This window comes from Empidonax traillii, unplaced genomic scaffold (assembly GCF_003031625.1).
Source record: "Empidonax traillii isolate 1590-97213 ecotype Southwest subspecies unplaced genomic scaffold, ASM303162v1 scaffold675:size783547, whole genome shotgun sequence".
NCBI lineage: Eukaryota > Metazoa > Chordata > Aves > Passeriformes > Tyrannidae > Empidonax > Empidonax traillii.
Window position 1 is genome coordinate 732,192 of NW_020955868.1, and position 26,374 is coordinate 758,565.

General features: G+C 38.8%; 1 protein-coding gene across 2 annotated transcripts in view; it reads right to left on the minus strand.

Moving 5' to 3' along the window:
• Nucleotides 1-8,674: 8,674 nt before the first annotated feature.
• INTU (inturned planar cell polarity protein) overlaps nucleotides 8,675-26,374 on the minus strand; it is a 38,989-nt gene continuing 21,289 nt past the window's right edge. For both annotated transcript variants that reach the window (XM_027899565.1, XM_027899564.1), the window contains exons 4-16: nucleotides 25,261-25,464; nucleotides 20,753-20,871; nucleotides 20,360-20,449; nucleotides 19,904-19,981; nucleotides 18,923-19,112; nucleotides 16,891-16,944; nucleotides 15,018-15,080; nucleotides 14,062-14,283; nucleotides 13,071-13,493; nucleotides 12,471-12,568; nucleotides 11,674-11,863; nucleotides 10,333-10,487; nucleotides 8,675-9,537 (exon numbers count right to left, since the gene is read on the minus strand). In XM_027899565.1, coding sequence (XP_027755366.1) covers nucleotides 9,426-9,537; nucleotides 10,333-10,487; nucleotides 11,674-11,863; nucleotides 12,471-12,568; nucleotides 13,071-13,493; nucleotides 14,062-14,283; nucleotides 15,018-15,080; nucleotides 16,891-16,944; nucleotides 18,923-19,112; nucleotides 19,904-19,981; nucleotides 20,360-20,449; nucleotides 20,753-20,871; nucleotides 25,261-25,464 — 1,998 coding nt within the window. In that variant the 3' untranslated portion in view covers nucleotides 8,675-9,425. The remainder of the gene's footprint in view (nucleotides 9,538-10,332; nucleotides 10,488-11,673; nucleotides 11,864-12,470; nucleotides 12,569-13,070; nucleotides 13,494-14,061; nucleotides 14,284-15,017; nucleotides 15,081-16,890; nucleotides 16,945-18,922; nucleotides 19,113-19,903; nucleotides 19,982-20,359; nucleotides 20,450-20,752; nucleotides 20,872-25,260; nucleotides 25,465-26,374) is intronic.

Here is a 26,374-nt window from a genome sequence, read left to right on the forward strand (position 1 = left end):
GGGACCGGCCCCGGCTCCGCGCCCGCCGCTCCCCCACTGCGGAGCGCCGGCACCAACCGGCAGCAGCCCCGCCGTGCGCAGGCGCCGCCGGCGGGGAGCCCGCCCGGCCCCGGCCGCCTCCTCGGCTCTTTCCGGCACCGCTCGGGCGGCGCTGCCCTTCCAGAAGAATCTGGAACGGGAGGGAGGCAGGGAAGGAGGGAGGGACGGAGGGAGCGGTGCCACCCGGGAGCGACGCCCCGCGCTCACGTCAGCGCTGCGGCGGCACCGCCCCGCCCGCCCTTAAAGGGAGCGCGGAGCTCCCCCCGCAGGGCCGGGGTTGGCTGCGACACGGCCCCAGTTAATGAGATTATAGCAATCCGTAGCAATTATTGCCGGGCGGTGATTGGGGTCATTAATACAGCCGTGCCTGGAGCGGGACAGACCCCCAGCTCCCGGAGCAGGTGGCTGGCCTGGAAAACCCTGAGGCCCAAGGTGCAGGGTTAGCCCTGGGTCAGAAAGCCAAGTTAGGCATTAAAAATGGAATCAACTCAGAGGTGGAGATGGCTCCTGGTGCCAGGGACAGGCAGAGTGGCGACTGTCAAGTCCAGTATTCCACCCACTGCCAACACATGTGGAAGACCGTCCTTGATTTGTGCCAACATATTCCCAGAAGCACTTCATCTGTCTTAATTTCCTAGGAAAAAAAACCAAACCAAACCAAAACAAACAAAAAAAAGACATCCTGAATCCAACTATCTCTACTGCACTTAACCCATGTTTTATGGGTGTCATTTTAGGTATCTGGGGACTAAAACTATACAAAACAAACCTACAGACTGGAAAAGCTCTGTTAAGTATTTTTTGGCTTCTAAAAATGACATCTGTTTCACACAGCAATGTGACATCTTTGTGACACAGCATGTGACACTGCACTGCAGTTTGGTTCTACTGGAGAGACTAAAAATAAGCACTAAACCACTAAACTAGTTTAGCATCCCTATCAAGAGGTTTGATTATCTCTCCGTTTCAATGGTCTCCTAAATAACCAGAATTTTCCTAAAACCTTCAGGAGCAAGAGAACCCACTGTTACCTAGAGTTATTTGTAAGACAACTACTATATATGCATTAACAACCTCATTTTCCATGCTAGAGTTGGGATGGGAAAGCCAAACCAGGTCCAGTCCCACCTGCAGTAGCCTGGCAGACACATCCCAGCTCTGCTTTCTGCTCTGCTCCTTCCATCCCTCTTCCAAACCCAGCGATTCCAAGTATTGCAGCAGCACGTGAGGATGACTACTGACTGAATAGAAACCACAGGCCAAGAGATTGTCTGCAAATTGCTCCCGTGTGCCTCTGCAACCCAACTAAACCAGGCCCAGCTGAAATTGTGCAAGCAGACCAGAAAGTGCCAATGGACATTTGATGTGCTTTGCCAAGAGCTGTGAGATAAGAACACAAGCAGGGTAAGCCAAACCCTTACTTTGTAAAAGCCATGTTTTGTGTGCTTCAGGGTCACGATGCCCAGCCTGCGAGTATGAACAAAACTCACCTCAGTCAGATAAACCACAGACTTGTCTGAGCATCTCTCCCCTCCTTATCATCCACTGCCACTGCAGAAATCTCGCAACTGGGCTTGTCCAAGTCTTGCCAATTCTTGGCCCGTGGATTGCATCTGATTTTTTAGCAGCTAAAAAAATATTTGTACAAACTCGGTGAGCTAAGGGTTTCATGTGAAACTTAATGGCTGGGGAGAAACGTTAGGAATGCTGCTAGCTTTAATTTCTTTTAAACCAGACATTTACATAAAGGCCTCCTAAATGCTTCTTTTGGACCCTAAGTTATCAGTACTCCACAAGGCTTGGTTTATTTTTCCTTTCCCTATTGAAAATTATTGCCTCAGAAAAAAAAGTCTCCTCATTGATGTGCATGCTATGATTTACCTTCAATACTGAGATAAGAATCCTCAGCTATTTAAAATTCTCTCAAGAAATACTGTGTCCCAAGTGTTTAAGTGCTTGGGGCTCTATGTTTTTGGGCTGTTTTGCCTTAAAATGCTGCCAGCCAGATCAGAGCCTTCTCAGTGTTGTTTGAGAGACGGGACAGGGAGAAAAGTGAACAGCTTTATTTCTTAATGCCAATTTTAAAAAGAAACACAAACTCCTTTGCTGTCCTGACTTTAAAATATCATCAAAACACATCAACAGGTGAGAAACAAGTTTTCTTTTTACTGTGATTCCTGTAGAACCTGTCCCAGGCAGATCCATACTCCCAGGGGGAGGCCATACAGCCCAGGGAAGCTGCTGTTCCCAGGATATATTCAGGGACCAGCTGTAATTTAAAATTCAAGATGCGTAACATTCAGTATGAATAAAATGGAAACAATGAGAATTTTAAACAAGAGGGGAGTAAGTATTTTCTTGGATTCACTGTCTTTCCACAGTAAAGAACACTAAGGAACTTTTTTCCTAGTGTTTTGCTTACTCCAAGGGAGTGATCTTTTGCCTAATAAATATTTATCTGGTGTCATGCTCTGTTAGCTGCTTCCAATGACTAAATTTAGAAAGGCTGTGATCCTTCTTCTGATGCTTCTTTTTAAGCTCTAGTGGGCAAGTAGAAGGCTTAGGAATTAAATGAGGTCACTGCAGTCCTAAGGGTGCTCTGAATTGTTTCAATGCTATTAAAATTTACACAGCTAATTTCTTTTCCTTCTTTAGTATCACTGAAATATTTTTAAACCAAGTAGATTGCAGTTCATTAGTGATCAATAGAGTCCTCTAAATCATATTATGAGTTGTATTAGGAACCAACACTGGTTTTTGTCTTCACTAGCAAAAAACATGTACACTTTTTGGGGGAGAGATGAATCCAAATCCCTCTCTTCGTGTCCAGTTCTAACTGGAGAGAAGATACTTTTTTTTAAACTTAATGTTGAAGTTTTAACTTAAATTACGTACATCTGAAATCAAATCCACCTGCAATATCCAGGGAAAGTTCTAGGTTCTGCATAATGGCAGAAAGGCAATCTTGCCTTAGGTCACTATGATAGACACATATGAAATACAGTCAATATAAGTGCAGCAACACAGCTAAAAACCATTTAACATATTTTGTTTTGAATCAACATGCATATATGCAAATGAAAGGCTATTTGGTAATGGTTATACTGCTTAGCTGAAAGAAACAAACTTTGCTGAAATCAGCAACTGTAGTGTGCTTGTTATTTTGGAAAGTTATCCCATCTGGAAAATACAGTTTTAAGTGGAAAAATAAAAGGTGCTATATTTAATTCAGGGCCCCCACTTCGATCAGAATAAGCAGCATGATAAGGAATTGTTAAAAATTGTCCTAATCAGCTTCATTTGAACCCAAAGCTTCAGAACTAAATGAATGAAACAGGGAACCCCCTCCCCCAAAATATATTTATACATCCACAACATAGATAAAAAGTCTCCCAGTCTCTTTTGTGCTAGTAAGCCCGTTATCTTATTCCATATGATTATAATTTATGTTGTTAATAATTTTGATTATGTTTCCTGTCCTTGGGGTAAGTTAATTACCAGCACTTGGGAGTAAAAACAACATGAACTGCAGTCTTGCTGCTCATGGAGCAGAGAAAGCAGAATATGGAGACAGTGCAATCATATTTAGTCTGAAAGGAAGATGTCAGTAGTGCCAAGGGTGTAAGCTCCAAGGTCTCTGTTATTTAGGACAGATTACCAGAGGTATGTAGGCATTACATAAGAATTTAAGTATCCCGGGGATTTTTTGCAACGACCTAAGCAACTTCTATGCCAACATTTATTCAGAATTTCTTCTGACTTCCTGGAATACTGAGAGAAGAGATTCTAGAAAGAAAAGCATACAGATAACTTTGGAACTAACAACTCCTTTCTATTATCACATGGCAAAACTTCCTCAGGGACACAGGGAGAAAGGTCTTGATTTTTCAGGAGCATTTTTGTGGGGTTTTTTACTTCTTGTTTAAGGATGATTTTCACAGCAATAGTTATATTATTAAATGTACTTCAGTGCTACTGAACTACCTAGTAAAATTACCTAATAGTTAGCAACAAGATCCAACATTCATTGCTAGTAATTCCCTGTCATACCCATTATAATTAACTTCCAAGAGAAGTAACTCTCAGCTCGTACTAAGCTTTCCCTGTTTCTGATTCTGCCACACACCTGAAGAACAGCTGTGCCACACAGACTATTTTTCTAGCTGCATGGGCTGAGCTAATAAAGGATATTATTCTACCCACAAACCTGTCTTTGAGCAGGAAAAGGAAAACAAATCCTGATTTTGTACTGAAAGCTGTTACCAAGCTGTGAACTGAACGTACTTTTACAAAGCGAAAATGGAAGCTTGCACAAATTCCATAAAATGTATGTCAAATCCAGGAGATAAGAAGTATAATCTTGATCAATTCTCTTGTTAATCCTATTGTAAAATGACTTGGCTCTTCAGTAATAGTCTGTTGAGCACAAATAACTGTAAACAGAAAAGCTGTAACTAACACCCTCATTAGTTCATAAAAAATATTTAGAATACCACGATAAAGATTTAAAATGTGTTTTCATTTTTGTTTGTAAAAGCTACCTTAATGGTGTTACAACATTCAAAACAGAAGGCCTGGTGTACTGAACCACCAAACCCCTGGTACAGACCAGAATTCTATCCATCTTTGCGATTTTAATAATACAGTCACCAGGTTCCTGGAAGTGTCGCTCAGCAGCAGAGAAATTTCTGCATATTGTTATGCATTGCAGACACCCTCCTTTTAGTACCAGCTACTTGCACAACTGAAACATTTAAACATAGTAGTTTATTGTTTTGTCCCCTTATTAACAAAGCATAACAAAGAAATCAAGGTGTGGAGGGATGAACGCAATTTATTCAAACAGAGAGAGATTCCCATTTGCTGAAACACTTCAGGTCAAGTAACTATCATTCCAGTGTTGTTCTCATTCAGCAGAATCCAGTAAGAATTCTCATGCTGTTTCTCTGGAAAGAAATTTTCTCCGTAATACCAAGCTTTCGGTTCCAAACCACAAATTCTCACTCATATTCATGAGAAATGTTACTTGTTTCAACTTTTCCCTATAGTGGAATAGCAGCCACAAACTGTGACCAAGTTAAAAAAAAAAACCAAACACTTTTTGTATCTATAGATTTTTCATCTGTTTCCAGCTCTTAGGGTTCCCCACAGGTGAAACCAGAGCATACAATAAACCAGCCTTTGAAGGAAGAACTACAAACCCAACACCTTCTTAAATGGAAGGTATCACAGAACTGTTGATTCGGCCCAAGTGCAGCACAGAGAGAGCAAGAGGTGAATCAAAGCAGCCAGTTCCTGGGACAACCTGGCACAGCACAGACAGCAACTGCAATTCACCTGACCGATTGCAGGCAAAGCAGGAAAGCCAAAAACCACAGAGATTGGATTTCACCTATTTGAAATGCGTCTAGAGACATAACATACCCGAAATCTTTGTTGAAAAGCTTCAGTTGATATTCTTGATATAGAAGAAAGATGGTAATTGACTCTTTAAATGGTACCCCACACAGCCATAGGATAGCAAAAAATAAGCTCCTCTAATTGCTGCACCCAGAGCTGGCAAAATTCAGTTAAACTTTTCCCTACAGAATCTAAAAAACCACAAATTTTTAGAGCTATGCTATAGCACTGTTTCCAGAGAATCTTCTTACACTCAGCTTCATCCTCTTCTTTAAAGATTTTACATTTCTCGTTACTTTTATGCTTACAATTGCATATTGGTAAATTTTTAGGTAACAGAGTTCTAATACAGTTCTATATTAGTCTACCTCTAAAATGAAGTAAATGTAAATACCTGAGACACATCAGGTGAAACTGCAACTGCCACTTCAGAGATTTCACTGCCTTTCCCAGTCTCAGCAGCTACATGAGCTCACGTGAAGTGGCACAGGCACATTCCACACAAGGATGTCACTCTTGCTGCTCTGCAAGAAGCCAGATTTGCCAAAACCCCCTTTCAAAACTGAAACGCAAGAACTGCTGCGTACAGTTAAGAAAAAAAAACAAAAAACAATCAAAAAACATGGAGTAATTCCTATACTGGGGTACTGCCAAATTTCCACTTGTAAAAGCTAATCCCAGTGGAATAACAGCTGTGTTGACCTAAACTGCATCACAGGTACGTCTTGTGTAGTAAACGCAGACCATGTGGATGTACTCCAGTTTTTATTTGCTGGTTTAGTAACAACAACACTGTCCTGAACAAAACACAGAAGAAATCATCCAAAGATTCTGAGCTTCAACAATGGATATGCCACTTTGCTAAATACTGTATTTCTGAGGAAATTAATGTTGAGTGTTATTCATGGAATGAATGACACTTCCATCTGGAAGCATTTCCAGGAGACGGGAGATTTGAAGAACTATACACAGTGTTATTTACATCATGCATGCTTTACTTTTTCCACTGTAAGGAAAGAAAGAAATAAACCCGCCTTAAACTCTTTACACACAAAATGATTGTAACTGAAAAAGGACTATTTAAAATTTTGCATGCGATACAAGGAGATTTATCAAACGTTAATGACTGACAGAATTTCTCCTGGTCAGCACTACCAGAAAAGTCTGTGGCAAGAAAAGTTTCTGGTGTTACAGTAAAGAACAGTCAACAAGAAAAAGCACAGAATGCTGGATTCTTGTTTAAATTACCAAAACTAACCAGAGAAATCCTGAAACTGATAACCTAAGAAAGGGACAAATTAAGCAGATTTTCCATCTATTTTAATTAATATTAAATTATGTATGAAGATTTTTTTCCATTCTGCTGATATGAATGGATTTTATGTAATTTGCCAAATGCCAATATGAACATTTCATATTCCAAGGCCATGATTTCTTGTGATTCATTACATGGGTGTAGAGCTCTGTGTCTTTCAAGAATCCATCCGAACGATGGCATATTTACAGGCACCTCACAGAGTCATTAAAGATCAAAAGCCAGATTTTATTACTTTTATTACTTAAGCTACACAGTAAGCCATGCTGACTCTTCCTCTTGTTAGAAAATAAGCTCATTAGAAAACCATATCAATATACCACCACTAATTACCAATCCGTGATGAGGAAAAGAATTGCACAGCTCTTGACCAGATGCAATTTGTTTATTAAACACAATTCATATGCAAAAGATTATTTACCTGTTTTTCTTTATCCACTTTGGATGTGAAAATCTGTTTGCATTCACCCCTAAAAGCAAAGTTTAGAGCATGTGTTTGGAGATACTGTGTTAACATTTGCTAAATCACCACCACCAAAAATCTAACAGAGAAAGAAATGGATCTTAAAAATAACCAAAAACTTTAGGATTTTCAAAGTTTACACCAAGTATATTGTACTGTCTCTCTTCTATTTGGTCTGAGCTGTAAAACCCTTCCTTTTAAGGTTCTTTCTTTTTCAACCATTTGGTTTTGGCAACCTGGATTTATTCTGACACACATTTAGTGTATGAATTTGGTGTCAGCACAAGAAAATATCAAACTGCAAGTGAAATATCAGTAACAATGAGAAATAGCTTAGATTTTCAACTTCCTTCATGAATTTCTAAGTCTAGGGCAGAGCATTTCACAGGAATGTGCAGAAACTGCTTTCCTACAACATTTTGGCTGCCATAGGGGGTGCTCACACTCCATATGAAAGCAATGCCAAACGGCTTACAGAGGTATCAGGAGCTTGGTAGCACTTTTTAAGTTATATTATTCTTCTAAATTAAAGAAAGTGTTTCAAATTCTGCTGTGACTCACTTGTGTGTTTGCTCCAGCCAAGTGAAACCCAGTTTAACCCAGTAACTGGCAGCACAGTAACCCTGTCTGGCTGAACACAAGGATGTTCCTTCTTCCATCTACTAGGAAATCTAATATCCAAACCTCAGGTATTTTAGAGTTTCGAGAGGTGCTGATCAGATGTCATCCATGCAATTATATATTCTGATTTTTCAAACAGAGTTGCATCTCACATCACATAATTTACACATTACTGATATAACTCAATTTTGTATGTCCTAAACTGTTGTTTATGTGCTAAGAACAATAACTTCTGGAGAAAGCTGATTAACAAAAATCTTAAATCATATGCCTGAAATTCAGGGCTAAGACTTCTACTGCTTGGAACTAAAGGCAACTGTTGAGTGATCAAGACAAGCTGTAAACTACTCCATAAGAGTGGGCTCTTAAAGCATTTGATTTACTATTTTGGAACTACTCGTGACAGTTTTAACTTCAAGTGACAACAAGATCTAATGATTTGGTCACGATGCCTCTGGAACTGAATTTACTTTCCTGAACTCTTAAAACTTTTTGATCCTGCTGTTCAAAATGCAACTTCAGTCATGCATTTTATGAAAAGCAAATAGAAACAGCAGAAAAAAAAAAAAAAAAAAAGACCCAAAATCTTACATTTTAAACCAAACTTGAGTAAAAAAAAAGGCTTTAGGAGCAGCTGATCTGTAACTTACAAATATTTTAATAATAAGCTAAATTTTGTAGAATTCTTCTGATTTTGCAAACATCTTGCCTCACATGGATATAACCTAACAGGTTTTGTAATATCCAGTTGTAAACTGTAGAAGATCTAACTAAACAAATCTAAATAAACAAAAGCGGAAATATATGAAGTAAAAAAAAAATAGATGAATGCTCTATTTGTTTTTAACAAATATACATTTTTATTAAGAAATTAGGAATAGAAAATAAGCCAAGTCCATGCAGAAGTCTGAAAACCATCTCCCCCGCCCCCCATCTTTCTTCGTGTCTTCAAAATTGCATTTTAACAAATGTGAGTATTATTTATAGTTAAAACTCATGAAGTCAAGTAAAACATCAACCACACTGCAGTCCTTGAGTGTGCAGGAGAGCATAATGGCAAAAATGATCAGCCATTAGTTTTGTGAGGCCAAGTGCCATTTGTCCAAAAGATTTCTTTCTGTGTTGATCAACTGAAAACATTCAGTATTTTCGAGGCCCTTAGAGAAGCAAAATTTTAACTGATTGGAAAATTTTTTTTTTTTCCTTCATCACCAGTTGCCAGATGTTCAGAGTACCTGGAGGATCAGCTTATCATTTCATATTGCATACTGTGCCCTGACAGCAATGACTGTACAAATTATGTGAGGTTTTCAGGTGATAAAGTTATGACCAGGATAAAAAAATTGACAGTATATAAAAATAGGAACTTTGGTTCTCTGAAATATTTTTAAGTATTCAACTGATAAGATCATTGGAATCACCACAGAAGTTTTACCTATGTCACACCACAAGATATTTCTGTTTTTCTAAAGCATTTCGAAGATATACCATGGGTGGGCACCCAAATTGAGTCCAATTCCCTTTATATGGAATACTTTAAAGAAATAACACCACCACGAAGGGTGGCTGAGTGTCCAGGAAGCTCATCTACGTAGCTAAGCCAAAAGACAGTTTAAAGGCCAGTTCAACAGCAGCTTCTGTGACTGAGTCATGAAAACAGACATAACACTCCTGAGGTTTTGGATGTAGAATGAGTCTCCTGGGAAAAAAAAAAAAAAAAAAAAAGAATAAAAAGAAGAAAATCATTAGAGTTGTTAGTTTTTTTTCTCCTGAAATTATAAACTCTGAGGTTTCAGTAAGAAGTAGAAACCAGCTCCTGTGTGAAACAGCTGGCAAATTTCAGTGTCTCTCCTGCATTTAATTTTTAAATCAAGTTATTCTCTGTTTGGTTTTCTCATGGCTGCGTATGGAAAAAAGTCTTCAGGATTTCAGGATCTGTTTGTGTGGTGCCGGTGTGTTTGTAGCAATCCAGGTTTCTGAGCTACAAGCTGCAATCAAGGTCCTTGGGAGCAAGCGCCAGTATTAAAAATTTACTAATTCCCACATACTAATCCAATGAGCTCTTTTAGGGAAAGAGCTAAAATAGGAAAGCTGTTAATACCTGTGCATAACCTCATGTAGCATTATGATTATTTTTGAAAGATATCAACAGTAGCACAAACTTTTTGAAATGTTTCAATTAACGATTTTAATTTTTCCATGCAAGCAGCAGTTATGTACGTTCCCGGTGGGAAAGAACTGCTTTTCTTTTTTTCTCTTTAAACATCTTCTCTCCCCTCTGCCAAAGCTGTCAGCTCCGTGCTGTTTTCACACTGGCACGGTGCTCCCCTCAGTTAAAGGTGGAACTTCACACCAGTGCAATTCTCAATCCCAAATTAAAGCTACCTCACTCAGTCTGCTCAAGCATTTCGGTGCTGTGCCACAGTTATATTTATTCTTAAAGAGTAGAACAGCATACTCAAAAGCTGGAGGCAAAATCTGTCTTTGAACTTACCCCACAACCCAGTAATTCATTGTTGGCGGTGGTTTCTTCTGGTCAGCCCAGTTCTCAGGAGAGCACTCAAACAAAACACCGTGTTCTCTCACCACACCTGAGTCATCAGCTGCCTTACTAAATTCTGAAATTCCACTGCCTGCCTTTTTCTTTTTCTGTAAAACAATTGTTGAAACGTCAGTAGAGAATGAAACATGTTTACATAAACACTAGCAAAGATGTGATTTCTTCAACACTCTGGCGAATGACATTGCTGTCAAAAAGCCAGGCTTAGAAGATGTAACGAACTTGCTTACACGATTCCTCTCTCCATGGTTTTGTTCCTTTGGCATTAAAAGGCTTTTCCATTGTTACACCACTTGGATTTAGACACATGCTCCCTGTTTTGACTTTTTTTTTCCTTCTAGCTGAACACTATTTCTCTGTTTAGACATCTGAAATAATACAGCTCCTTCAAAAAAGTGTTGCAACAGCTAAAGCTATCATCTTTCCTTCTCTGTGGGCCTCCCTAATTAAGAACTGTGATAGTAAAAGTCCACTGAATAAACTTGGCCAGGCAGGAATTTCTTTTTGTAAATAATCAGCTGAAGCACTTTGCTCAGAGCATTTTCTTACTCTTACCAGGTATGAGGGCATAAGATGTACAGAAAATAAACACATTTTTGTGTTTCGTTGAACTTTCAGAGCCATGTTTTATACAAAGCTTTTGAATAAACCTTAAAGATTCAGTTCATCTCTGGATCTGCAAATGAAACTCCTATTCCAATCAGTTGCTTCAAAAGGTGAAATAAAAGGTTTTCTTGGAAGAAAATCTCAAGGAACTTAAGTCTGCAATAGGCAGAAACAGAAACCACAACTTTCAGTTGCCTACAAGAGTGAAGATGTGGGGGGCTGAACATCTAGAAAAGATGGTCAAAACACCACTGTCCTAATCTGTCAAAAATGGTAGAAGAAAAAGTGAAATGCACCTTAGCAGTTCATAAGCAAAACGGGTAATATTTGTCTGAGTGTCTTGAATTTCCTTAAACATGCTTTGGATTAAATCAATAAAGCACAGCCCAAATTACTCATAGTTTCATAAAGATTTCACGATAGACAAACCTTCCTGTATCTTTCCTTAGTACATAAAAATTGTTTCACGTCAGTAAAAAATAAAAATCAACTGTGCAATTAGCAAAGCAGTGTCTCATAAATTGAGAACCTGCCCGTAACAGTAATATCAGGAGCTTAAAAAACAACACAAAGGCAAACGCAGCAAAGCATTGAAATAATTAAGCGAAAACAACCTGGAAACACCGAGCTGAGAACGTAAACAGCAAAACAAAAGCAAAGGTTCTGTACCTCTTTCCTTAGGGATTGCTGAAAAATGGAACGAATCGAAAGGCAGCACCGATAGAAATTCTGGATTAACTGGGGGTGGATGGAGCCACCGAGCTGGGCTACTTCTCTGTGAGTTGGAGTAATAAAGATTCCTTGCATCGTTTCCAAAGAGAGATAGTGGAAGAGAGTATTCTCAGGACCAGATGTCAACCTTAAAAAAAAAATAAATAAATCAGAATTCAGAAATTTCAGTTTATCAACATACACTTTGTTTCTTAACACAGAATTGTTTTTCTGGTATCTGTAATAGAGTACAAAAATGGATACAGGCATTTTCTCTACACCAAGGAAATCCTGCTGATTTGGATTGTTAATAGTCATTTAAAAAAACCAATAACAACAAATCAAAAAACCATGGTACTAGTTAAGTACTGCACTTCTGTTCTCAAAATTTGCCCCAACAAAGACAAACGGAAAGAGAAATAAAAACGTTGTCCTTTGTACACCTACCCAGAGACACCAAGGAGGCACAAGGAATGTATATGTGTGGCTCAGAACTTTTACTTGAACTTTCAAGGTCATACAGATGTGGGACATGTGCACACAACAGTGGCATATTGTTCAGAAACAGTGTTTTATTGTATTATTTTATATTTTTCTTTAATTAAGCTCTCAATTTAAGGGCATATGCAATCCTTGCTTAGTAAAGTTTTGGTTAGAATAAAATCACACAGGAACTTCTGTGATCTGTGTATATTCAAAAAACGATCCAAGTATGGTTTAAAAAATGAACTACTTAACAAAAAATGATTTCTTACTTGAGAGCATTAAGAAGTTCTGTATCTTTCTCTGAAAGGTTCTTTTTTAGGTTTCCTAAATGGCATGGAATTGGCAGGGTGTGTTTTTTTCTAGTGGCCTGAAAAACAAGCAGACAGATGAAATAACAGAGAAAACACAGCTAAAGGAAAAAGAATCAAACCAACAAATGACTGACTTAGAAGAAAATAATGAAGCCATTTTCTGAAAATGCCCAAACAGTTGCATTAATTTAGGTAAATGTATTTTATAGCCTATTTGGGACTAAAATGGGTTAGAAGCAGTTGTACAACCGTACAGCAATTTGTCCTGGTAACTTATATTTACATCATTATTTCAGGGATATTCTCCAATTATTTCTGCTGATTCAAATGCTGCTGTGCCCACTTCAGCCACGTGAAAACCCCAAATATTTACAAGCAACGATAAAACAAAAGAAACATGTGATGGCTCTGAGGCTGACCCAAAGCTTCCCAAGGCAACAGAAGCATTTGCTACTGAATTCAGGGATTCTTAAGATTTATTCTTTTCCATTGAAAGGACTGCCACTTCCCCTAAGCCCACCGGAACCTCATCAGTTCTCTCTGCCTTTGTTCTCAGACCTGATCCGCTACAGGTTGAGGATTAGTGCTTTCATCTTCTGCAGGACCTTCGCCACCCTGTTGGGGTCCTCCACTGTTTCTGGTCGGGCTCAGCTTCCCTGTTGTTAGGGAGGAGTCCCCAAACAGAGACTTTCTGCTCGCTGGAGTGGTCGCTGGTTTGCAAGTGTTTTGTATCTTGCTGAGGAGAGGCGAGGTGGTCAAGCTCTCCAGTTTGTCATGTGTGGCAGGAAGGAACGAGTCAGCACAAGCCAAAGGTGGAACGGAGGGAGAATCCAGCCTTTCCTCTATGCTGGCATCTATTCCTTCCAGTTGGAGTATGGTTGCTTTGACCTGATCTACGTAGATACAGTCTGGTCCTGGATTCCCAATAGCTTTGGAAGCACAGCCCCCTGCCTCTAGCAGGACACACAGCATGAAGTGTCTCTGTAAATATGAAGGGAGCAACATTAGCCTTGGGTTTAATATACAGGATGTGCTGTGTTGTATCTTATCTGAGATTGGGGTAAAATACAGCACAATATTCAACACTCCTTCCTCACCTTCAGAGGAGTTGTTTTCTTCCAATCAAATCACATCCATGGACATCTCTCTGTTATTGTGTTATTTAAGTTAATGACTCAAACATAAAAGCTGTTGTTTACAAATTTATTAGCTGTTTGCTTTAAGGAAAGTCTACATTTAAAAAAACAAAACCAGACATTTCTGAAACGAGTTGTCTGAAAAGACAAGATCACAAAGGTAAAAATACTTTCAAGTGACGTGAAAAGACATAAAAATGATGAGAATTTATACTTGAACTTTGCAAGCTTTGCAGATGTATAAAAAATGCTACTCTGAGAAATTCTATCCCCTAAAACAACTGCAATATAAGTATTTTGTAAAATTACTAAAGAAAATGCTTGTAATATTTATATCTTACTGAACAACAGGCAAGACACAACAGCAAAGAAGAGCCCCAGAGAACGGGCAGTATCTGCAGCTTTTAACTTACCAAGCCAACTATCAGTAAGAAGTATCTTGCTTCGGGTTCCCTGTATCCTGTAAAAGTTGACCCTTCACACGGCTGGATGTGATGCTGTGGAAACACCTCCCGCCAAATCACTAACTGAGCGATCCTCTGTTCTGCTGCCAAGGGTAACAGACAATAGTGCCGACAGTACGAACCTACATCAACCAGATCTTCCTTTGGCAAGTGATTACCAACCAAGTAACCCTTAAGTAAACACAGAAAAGGAGGTGCGTTCAGTAAGGAATACACCACCACCACGCATCGCTTCAGAGTTCTTTCTGCATAGAGGTATCCCTGCTCCACACGCACTGTCATCCTGAGCTTTCTGCCCACAGACCGTCATCTTGGGGTACACTTGTACAACAGGTAACACAGAGCTTTAGCACCGCACCTAGAGACTCAAAATACTGAAACCATCAGCATATATGCAAATTATCAAAGGTGAGCTGGGAAATGCACGGCTTTAACAGCTTGAAAACACCTACAAGCGTTAAGTTGCTGGAGTTGTCATTTAATTCTCTCTCCAAAAATAGTGAGCTTTCACTGGAATTAATAACATTTCCAAAGAAGATACACAACACAGCAGCAGCTTTAGCTGCTTTACAGCTCAAGTGCTGTCAAAATTCCTATTAGAATATCCTACAGTCTCACTAGAATTGACTCTTACTGCTTCATTTCTCTCTCTCCAATCCTCTGATCATACACCAAAAAATTCCAGTTTCAAAGAAATAGTTTGTTTTTACTGATCATACAATACATATAATTTCCTTTCACATTTTTTTTCTGTTATGGTGTTTGAGTTCTGGTACTAGAAATTTATGTTTAAAGCATATATTTATTTCATATTTATTTCATATATTTCATATTTGTGAGGTTCTGCCTAAATTAGATTTCTACCTGCATTTTGCTCATCTTTAGATCTTAATCCTTAATATTACCTTGTAGAAGAGACAAGAGCCCAAAATCATATATAATCTTCTCATGTCATAATAATCTTCAGACTGTGGGGGAAAAAACACCAATTGTACCATTTTTAATTCAGAATTTTTGTTTTCTTTACCAAATGCAAGTGAACTACTTCAGGTAAATTGTAATCAATATATTACTTAATGTTTTCATATTTGACCCCCTCTTATTACCAGTACAGCAATTAATACTGAGCAGTAAAGGGAAATACCAAACTTTTAGCCTCCATTATTGATTTGCATATCACTAAAATTTTCTCCATAAATTTCAGCTGATGAAATAGTTTCCTATTTAATTGTTATTTGCCCATTAGCAATTTCTGTTAGGATATGCTCGCTCTCACAGTTCTTAACAGCAAAGTACCTGCAGCATAACTACTGACACCAGGGGCCCTCACAGAGTCAAACTTTCAAGTCAAAGCATTTTTTTCCAGTGCTTGACATTTTACCTAAAATATACCAATTCATTGATCTTTTAATGCTGGGGGCTCTCTGATTACTAACACTGTGTTTAGATGGATATCCTGTAGTTTAAATTAAGTAGGTGCACCCAATTTCCGTGCAATAAACTGTAACTTGCAGACACTGCTTTCTGTAAGTACTCATCCAGCTTGTTTAGAGCAGTGATTCTTTTGAATAGAATTTTAAAGCAACTGTTCCGAAACATGAGTTTAAGAGAGCTCCTTCATGACAAAGTAAAGCTGAAATTTCAATATGTTGACACCTTGCACAGCAAGGTTTATTCACAATTGTTTAGGAAGGAGAGTTATTTATACAAAGAAGAAACGTAACAGCAATCAGCTGCGTTAAAATTTAAGTGTGTTTGTAGACAACTGTCCTGGGTTACACAGTGACTCTGGTATCCACCTTTTCTTTTCTCTTTTCCCCAAACAGGCCTACTAATTTAGACTGCGGGGAGGGACTTAAGATAAGGGTGGTACTCTTGTTATCCTAGAGGAAGAATGTATCCACCAGTGTGAAAAGACGGGAAGGCTGATGACTCAGAGGGCAAGCGCACCTGCCGCCTCAGGCTATGAGCTGGGTATTGTTTCTTTGTCCTTACACAAACAACATCTGTCGTAACTCCCCTTGGAGAGGCATCAGGACAATTCACACACGTGGCCTGAAGATACTCATCTCTGCTGATGGCCACCACGGATCCACCTATGCTCAGAAGGTGTCAAAGACGTGAAATGTCCCCTGACGCACCGTTAGTTTTGCAGCCCTGCTCCAGCTGCCTGTGCTGCCACTGCAGCCTCACTCCAGCACTGACCCTCCAAACTGTTCCTGACAGGTTTTACCGGGTGGGTGGATGCCGCCTGCCATCTTGTCTTGGTCCGGTGGGCGGGAGCTTGGGAATTTTTCTGGTAAGCTTATCCCAGTTTTATCAGCTTTGTTTAGCATCCTTCTTGGTAGAGAGTTATTTTTTCCACTTATATCTGGGCATGTTTGATATCTCTCTCCCTCAATCTCTCTATTGGAGAGAAGCAGGGGTATCGAATCAGAGGAAGGAGACTTCTGTCCAAGGTCTCTGCCCCTCCAAATTGTCTAAAACTGAGACAACATCCCATGGACTCAAGTTACATTTAAATCATGGACTTTCAGTGATTAATCCTATAGGGTTATAATATTCTGTAATATTAACCATGGAGAGAAATCCAGGATAAATAGAATGGGTAAATCGATCTGTCTTTAAAGAATAATATCGTATTGCTTTGCTGTGACTCTCACTTGATTAGAAAAAGCGGATGAGTTTGAAATGAGTGCTGAATATGACACCAAGGCAAAGAGATAGTGAGCAGTGCAAACAAATGCCGTGCAATGCAAACAAAACTAAGGTGTTTACCAGCTCTGCGAAGTCAGCTGCTTCCAGATCACTCAGTGCTGTGTCAATTTCCACCTGAAATATTTAAACAGTGCTTTTTAATAGACATTTCCAACACATTAATTTCCCATAATACCACAGGTTGCTCCGTCTTGCTGGTCTCAGATTAGAAGTAACAAATACAAACTTCTTGGGCTGTATTAACAGGCTGCCTCTAATTGAAACAGTTTTCAAACAGAGCAATGTCAGCGAGGCTGTTGGCAGGCAAAAATGAACCAGTCTCTCAGCTTTTCCCAGTCAAAATTTAAATGGCTTTCTGCCCAAAGAACTGACATTTTTTAGCTTTATATTCCTTATAGGATATAAAGATCTTCACCAAAATGTTAACTGGAAATGTCCTGTTCTGCAACAACAACATTTTTTCTGGCACGTCTGAATGATCTCAGACAACTCTGGGAAGTGATATCTGTATCTATCAACGATTCCGTTGTCTAAATCCCTTTAAAACTTACTATTTTGCAAGAAAGAAACAACCTGGAAGCCAAACTACAGAACAAGCTGCAACAGAGTCTGTCTACAGAAACTTGAGAGAGAAGAAAAAAGCATGGAGCAAAAAAAACCCTAATCTCTTCTGAGACACTCCATAAATATGCACTTCTGTAGCTAAAACATATATAACAGGGTGTTCATACATATTATAAAAGCAGAGGATGGACTACAATAATTGCAAACACATTGTCCTCAAGCACATATTTAGCAAAAATATATCTGGATGCACACTGCAGGGTAAGGTAGAAAGAACTAAATAACTATCAGCCTGCAACTAAAGATAAAGGAGGAGACAATTCTCCTTTAAGAGAAGGCCACAAAAATATGTTTGGAAACTAACAGCACTGACTGATGCACAACTTGCAACATTCGGGGTAATTTCTATTACTGAATCATAGCAAACCTGTAATCATTCTGCAAAAAAAGCCTGACAAGAGTAAAGTTGAAAGACTCACCCCTTCATCCCTTCCCCTCCAAACACACTTATAAAAATGATACAGTGAGGTCTCATAAAAATCAGAAACCCAGGAAAGTCCTAGTTAGTACTATCTTCAAATAAAGACCCTATAAATTACAGAATATGCTACTGCAGAAGAAAGGTCATTTTGAACATCCAAACTCAGTCCTTTCACAAAGCACTTGCAATTTTCCACGAAGTTCAGCAAGTACAACGTTCATTTCTTTTACTGCTGCTGATGAAATAAGTTTGGATAATGGAGTTTACGGTCAGTTCAGATTACAATCATTGTCTAATAATTAGAATTAGCCTTAACTATGTTATCTACAAACTTACAAATATTTTGGGTCTATCCATGAAAGGACACTCTGAGCTTAAAAAACTTCCAAGCTGTTTTATTTGCATTAAATCACAGCAAATACTCATTAAAAAACAAACTCTACCATGACAAGACTAACATATTCTAAACCAGAAACAAAGATATTAGAGCCATGAAAATGACATTTACGACTGGCAGCTATAATTCTATTTGATCTATCTTTTGTCTTGTTGGTGCTTAATGCACAGCTTAGTTTCTAATTAGGAGGTAACCAGACACAGTAGAACGGTGCACAAAAGCTGTCACACAAATGGCATGTGGATATTTATTTTGATTCTGCAACAGCCATTTATAACTCTCCTAAATTACAAGCTATGAGCTTCTGGAGTACTATTTCCTACCTGGAAAAAAACACACTTCAATGGTCAAAATCAAACATAAAGCTGCATACCAGGGGCTTCTTTCCCTACTCTATATCCTAGTTCTTAGAGATTTGTGTGTATATATTTTAAATAAAGTTTTAAATCCTTTGTCATCACAATCTCTTCCTAGATAACTCCAAAGCCACTAAATACACGGTGGGAATGACAGCGTAGCTCCAAACCTGAATAAAGGATCTGGTAGGAAAACAGACGGTCTTGGACGAGCAAAGGTAAATTCCACAAACAGAAGATTTTTTTGGTCTCTCACACACAAGTTTTTCCGGGGAGATGTGGAAAGGACATTACCTTGATGTCCTGAGGCAGTGTCAGCCAGCGCAGGCCTGGCAGACTGTCCAGGAACAAGGCACTGCAGCTCTCGTAGTGCCGAGCGCTGGGGCTGCCACTGGGCTTGAGCCTCCCGGGCTGGAGCGCACGCTGGAAGAACAGGTTGAAAAAATGATCGAGGCGAGAAACATTTTCCACCTGGCAAAAAGCACTGAACAAACATGAACTCCGAGTTAGAATAACATTGAGAAACTTGCAGCTTGTTTATATAACCCTCAGTGCTACACGAGTCTCCTCTGCAGCACGATGCTACGTTTGGATGTGTTTTTAACGTTCATTTTTAACGTGAAAAAACCCCACTAGGCTAATATCCGGGCAGTACCTACAAAGAACAAACTAAAGCAGTGTGGTATCATAGTAGATGTCTTAGAGCAACTTTATATGATACAAACATCAGTCTCATCCTTTTGGAAGCAGATTTATTCTTTTTCTTTCTCTATGGCATACACACGCTAAGCCTGAAGTGATGCAAGCACAGGAATAATCTATCTTGGCAATTTTATTTAGGTTACAGTCAAGACTGGAAATTTTCTGGGTGATTTCCAAATGCACAGAAAGACACTCACTGCAAATCCAGAGTGTTTACTTTATTAAAAATATAATACTGATTCATAGGTATATTTTACAGACAGTGCTTGAAACAAAGGATAACATTTGCAGAGTGCTGTTGACACCCACAGGGACTTTGATTACGTGAATGATTTAACCTAATCAAGGACAAAACTTTCTGAATTGACAAAGACTGTTTAAAAAGCGTCTTACTAGCGTTCAGACTGAAAGCAACAGGCAAGAAGAACATAATTCTGGTTTTTTATGGAAGTGTAAAGGCATGTGGAAAGAAATTCCATGTAGACATTAAAATTAATGTTACTATTTGCCTTTTTCAGTGAGCACCGATGAGAAATGTGTGACTGAAAAGAAAATACTTTTGAAAGAACTCACCTGTCCAAAGAACCGTACATAAATGTCAAGGTCCTGACAACATCTTCAATCATGTTCCTCAGCTGAGAAAGTGGCACACTAAAAAATAAAAATTAAAAATGTACAGCTTCACTGTGAATAAACAGTCCTCCTAGAACACATACATGTGGCATATTACTGATGTTATCCAGCAGTCTCTATGAAGTACCTGAATTTACCAAATCGGTTACTGTTTTATAACCTACATGTATTTCTGAAATCTTACTCCTTCAGAGCAAATGAAAAAGAAACTGCAACAATGGATATCGAAAAGATGAGAATCAAGTCAATCAAAAAAGAAGAATCACAGGTATAAAGGCTAGTTTTAGTAAAAAGAGTGCATTGCAACCCCCTTTTTTGCTTTTCTGTTAGGAGAGTACAATTTGAGGACAAAAAATAAAATTTAAAGGGAAACAAAACCTTTGCTCTGGAACTCACTTCTCTTCAGGAAGGCCAATTATGAGCAACTTGTCAGATTCTTTCCAGTAAACAACTTGAACCAGTTTTTCACATAAGAAAAGGGAGGAACTAGAAAAATTAAACCAGAAATATTTCTGTTAACAGTATGAAGTTACAGAAGAGTTAAAAACAATTTCAATGAAGTAAAAATCCTACTCAGTGCTACCCACTACAAGGAAATTCCCCCACATCAATGTACCTGCAGGCTGAGCAGTCCAACTTCAGGCACCTCGTTCTAGTTAAAATGTTACTGCCTAAATAGGATGAGTCACTCTGGTTTTGTCTATAACTTGATACATAACCCATGTTTGCTGTACATGTATGCATAGAGTAAAAAAAAATAACAATACATTACATTTCAAATACTTTTACCTGATAATCTCGGTACCAGTAACATTTTCCAGTATGTCAGACAGTGTGAGAAATATTCCTCTCACACTTTTCAGTTTTTGGGATGCTTCAGATATGGGGTACTGATAAAGAATTTCTTGCTGTGAAGAAAGTCAGCTGTTAGTTAAGCAAAGCAAAACCAACCCCCCGCCCCAAAAAAATCCCCACAGAAATCAAGATAATTTTTTTTTTTGTGTGTGGTAATAGTTTTTTTTTTTTAAACATGAAAGCTTTTTTTTAATATACTTTCATAGGGGCTGCATGGGCATACTGGAAAGTTCTAAAATGCACATGAATGTTTCTGACAGTTTGAAATGTTCTATTTTATAGAAAAGCACAACTTACTTAGAATCATGATTACATGGAGAAACATAAAATGACAAACAGTATGGCCACTGCATTTTACAGCTTTAAGTACACTGTCACCAGTCTGGTTCCAAGAAATAGGAAGAAATTCTTTATTGTCAGGGTGGTGAGGCACTGGAACAGGTGGCCCAGGGAAGCTGAGGATGTTCCATCCCTGGAAGTGTTCAAGGATAGGCTGGACAGGCTTTCAGTAACCTGCTCTAGCGGAAGGTGTCCCTGCCCATGGCAAGCAGTTGGAACAAGAAGTCTGCTATTTGTATGGCTCTTTCAGTGTTTAAATTCTGATTTAAATCATCATCAAACATACAGCTCTTCAAAACCAGCAGTAAGAATTTGGAAACTCCAGTCTCTCTATATAACCCTACCTAAGTGTTTCACATGCACAGCATAAAGCAAAACTGAGATCATATTCTCAAATAACATACACCATTAACATTTCTCATGAAACCTCTGACCATCTGTGTCAGCATATTCTTAAACAGGTCATCTTGATGCTCAGTAAAATAAGTCATCTTGAAGCATAGATAAATATTTGTGACAATTATTTTTCTTTTCCTAACCAGTTTTTAAAAATAATTTTCTATGCAAGCACTTTCAAAAATTTTGTATTATTTCAGCAACCATAAAAATACAGTAATAGGCAAAAATGATTCCTCGTCATTTATTGCTTTCTGCCAAATCATGATGGGCCAAAAATGATGAATGTAATATTAGGCATATCCACTGCAAAAGAGTATAGTAAATTATCTTTTTACACAAACAAAAGGAACATAAGCATGATCAACTTCCCTGTTTATGTCACTAAGAACATTCAGCCAGTGCCATTAGAAAATTTTCCTCATCAAGACGAAAAGAATGTAAAGTTTCATTGCAGAAGGACCTGGAAATCTCTTCATTCTTATCCAATTTAATTAGCTCTATTTACAAATACTCATTAGTGACAAGGATCTTTTTTTCTGGAATCAATCCCTCAACTGGAGAAACCCTGCTGTTTTCTAATTACAGCAGTGCAAAGGGCTAGAAAAGAGCCTTTTTTTCCACCCCTCGCTATGAACTGGGGCCTTTACACAAAATTAATTTGTGAATTATCTGCACACTTTCCCAGGGAAAGAAAAGCCAACTGTAAGACAAGGGCAGAGCAGTACCAGGCCAGTGTAAAGTGATTTAACAAGGTTCAGCACATGCACCCGTACCAGGTCAGCTGGCTCAAAAGCAAGCCCGAAAGGTCACAGGCCAAACACAGTGGAACTAATAAATGACAAGCAGCTCATTCCTTAAAAAGTGTAAACCCTCCCTCAACCCAGAAATCCAGACCTGGACAGACTCGGAACTAACGGCTTCTAGTAACACTCTCATGTAGGAGGAATATCAACATTATTCCTTTTAAGCCCTGGTGTCACCAAGAATCAGGTCAAACACAAAGATGTTATACTTGCACACACTGGTACGAATAACGTGTAACTGTAATACCTACCTTAAACTAAAATCTAAAAGAGACAGGATCAATCTTACTCACTGAAACTGCTGCCATCTGGGACACCCCCCACAGGCACATCCCAAATGATTTCCAATACTACTTTCCTTTATAGCTGGACAGACAGAGCTTACAAGTCTTAAAGCTCATTAATTCTATTTTTAGGTGCCAAAAGCTTACAAGTGGGAGAATTAGTTAGCAGTTCCAGTTGCCATAGTTTACATGGATGTGACCTGCATACGGTGCCTCCTCTGGATTTGGGAAACTCAGTTTAGTAAAGGATCATTATATTTTTATTGTGCAGTATGGCATAGGTGTATCATAACTTCAGTGCTAATTTAAAGTACTGTATAAACTACATTTGGGACAAAACATCTTCAGGCCATAAGTTGTTTAATGTTCACTGAAAAGACAAATGCCTTGAAGAAATGCCTTCTTTTGTAAGGAAATGTTAGAAACAGCCTGATTATCCCAGCAAAGCATCCCTCAGCATGAGCCTGTTTGGGGCTGCATAACTGCCAAGACTTGTCAGGAAACAATTATTTCATGGTGTGAAGGGACAACACGTGCATTACAATTCCTCTTTTACCTCTGCTCAGCGTTCAGGATTAATCCCTGTTTCTTGGGAGAGCTTAAAGAAATAATGGCGCAAGAAAGCAGTGCTCCATCTACTCTGAGGTGCAGGAATTGCAATCAGGCATTTGCATGTCTGTTCCCCTACCAACAGAGGAGCCAGTGATCCTGAAATGATTATTTTTTTTAAAATATTTCACAAAGTTTGGTCTTAAAGTCTACAACAACCATCCACAGGTGTTCTATCCACGTAGCACAGCAGCCTTGGGCTACTAAAAACTCCAAACTGAAGAAAAAGAGAATTATTTGAAATATGCAAGTGAACTTTGATAAAAAATCTTAAGTTTACTTAATTTACAGTTAAATGGGCTCTTTAAATTTTTATTGCAAGAAAATACTAAAGAAGAAAAACGCTGTGATATTGTATGTTTTAATGGAAGCAGTCTCTGTGGGGGAAAAAGAGCATGGGATGGCATTGCCTAATTGCTACACTAGTGAAAAAGAAAAGTAATACTGGTAGGAGACACTTGTAGAAACTAATTTCCACTGAAGGAAAAACGGTAATCTCTTACACGAGATTGGGAGGAACGACAAACTAAAGGTTAAAGTGTAGGATCTTGCTTAACAAGCAAATTATTATGTTAAGAGCATGATTTTGCTTGCAAATCAAGTGCTCCAGAGTTAAGAGCTACTGGATTTATGGTTGGCTGATAAGTTTTAATTGCATCCACTCATCTGTCCTCTGCACAAGACAGGCATCTTTCAGAGAAAAATGTAACACTTGAGACAATGTCATGCTGTGTACATACTAAAGGGATGAATTCAAATTGCACAAGCAGATACAAATTCGTAATTTCTGAGCTGTCATCCACTTGACCCTGCGAACTTCACAACATTTCTTCCGTGATATCATGATATCATGTAATTTTCTAGGGTTCTCCTCCCCAGCACTGTCTCTAGAAAATACAGCTGTAACACCTTTTCTCTGTCACACATCACCAACAGAACAATGTATACTTGTACCAGTTAAAAAATAGTCTAAAGGAAGTAAAGGTATTTCAGAGAAGGGATGGAGCACTGAGTGAATCTAAGGATAAATTCCAGGGGAGAGAAAGCAAAATGTCTTTTTCCTGATCCCCACTCCATCACTGTCCTGCCATCCCAGTCCCAGAGGACTGGCAAAGCCTGTGCTTCCTTTGATGTCTCCTCATCACAGATAATATGAGATCACTGGGGCACAGTGCTAAACTTGAGAATTCACACAAGGGGAGAAGAGTCTTTTTCCAAATGTCTGTCCCTGAAAGTCTACTTTGTCCATATGTCATTGTTAGATTAGGCAAGAGGCCAAGCTCAGCCCTCCCCCACCGCTCTGTGCCCCTGCCTTCAGAGGAGTTATCTGTAGCTATGGCTACATCATGGACAACATCTACACAAACTTACAGTGGCTTACATGGACACTGACAAAATCTTTCTGAACACAGAAAGGAAAGAGATGTGAAAAGGAAGCTTTACAGGACAAAGGGAAAGAACTTCAGTAGCTCTAAAACATTGCCCCAAGCAAGAATCAGCGGGCTGATTGCAAACAGCAGACAGGCCAGAGTCCTCTAAGAAAAGGCACATTAGCATTTCCAAACAGGAGCCAGACAGATTATGAATGCGGACTGCCAACATCTCCTGCTGGGGGAAATTCTTTTGGCTTGGCAGATTCCACAGTTCCAAGTTGGAGAGGCGTTGAAAACACCCCGTCCAGCAGAGAGACAACAGGAGAGACAACCCTGCAGTGGTGAATGCACCTCGGCTTCGCAGTTACACCCCTGGCCTCTCCTCATGGGCTGACCTGAACTGAGTTTAAGTCCAATTACAGTTTGTCAGCACTGATGCTGTTTTTTATCTCTCTGGAATTTCAGGCTTTATTTCTGCCAAAATGGACGTTGTGCAGATGACTCACTGCTCGAAACGTTTAGCAAGATTATTTATTTATTTATTCTTTCATTTATTTACTTAACATCAAATATCACAGCAGTTGCTGTTGTCGGTTGTTAAATTTCACTTCAGATTTCTTTAGTCAGCCACGTACCTCATCCTTGGATGTTTCAGAGTCCAGTTTCAGTGTGAGGAACATGACAATATGAGGCACGTCCTGAACTGCCTGCTGAAGGTCTGTTCTCTCTTCTCCCCACAGGAGCCGAACCAGATTGTTCATACTCGACTGTGCCTGTTTGTTCATTTGCTGAGAAGTTCCTTCAGGCTCAAACACTGAGGTTTCAAATGTAAGTTTAACCTGTTAAGATAATGAATTACTGTGAAAACTGTGAAGCTGTACTTACAGTGATGTCCCAACAGGCAGTTTGAGCCCTTTAAGAGATTAAGTTTTCTCAGCTTTCCTGACATGTAAGCACACAAAAGTTCTTGCTGTTTCGAGAAAAACCAATTATCCATTTAGCATTACATAACCATCTATTACAAAGGACAAACCCAGCTATTACATGCTCTATGAACCATGTGAGTAAGCATGTGGTTTGCTGGGTTTTCATGCTTAATTCTTATGGTCTTGAGAATGGAAAAATATACTTACTGCTCTGGGTTGGTTTGAACACAAAACCTATACTACCCTGATTTTGAAAAACACGCAATAATTGACTTCTTTCAAAATGTCAGCACTTTCCTAAGTGTGTATCCTCAAGGCTCTTTCTGGAGCACTTCTTTGCCATTTTGAGTGCACAGGAAAATACATTACACTGAAAAAGTCTGTTAAATTGTAACACTAGCGATTCTTTCAATCTTTGATTTTCACCATGTTAACTTTTTTTAACTTGTAAAATCAGCAAATAACAGTTTTGTTGCTGTATTTAACAATTCACACAACCACCAAGAAGCATAAAAATTGTTTCCATCCTTTGCTGTGCTGTGTTTAGTAAAGAAAACCCCACAAAACACAGAGCGTCCTCTCTTAAATAACAAAAGTTTAAATGATCAAGCTTACTTTGCCAAGGAATTATGGTTTCTGCCTTTATTTCCCAAATAAAGTAAAACCCAGGAATTTTGGAAGAAACGCATATTCCCTCACTAACAAGCAACACACAATCCAAACGACGCGGAAATATGTTTCATAATTTGCTTTATATTTTTTCATACTTTTTATTATCACTGCCTTACAAAAATTATGTTTGCTAATTGTTCCAGCAGCGATG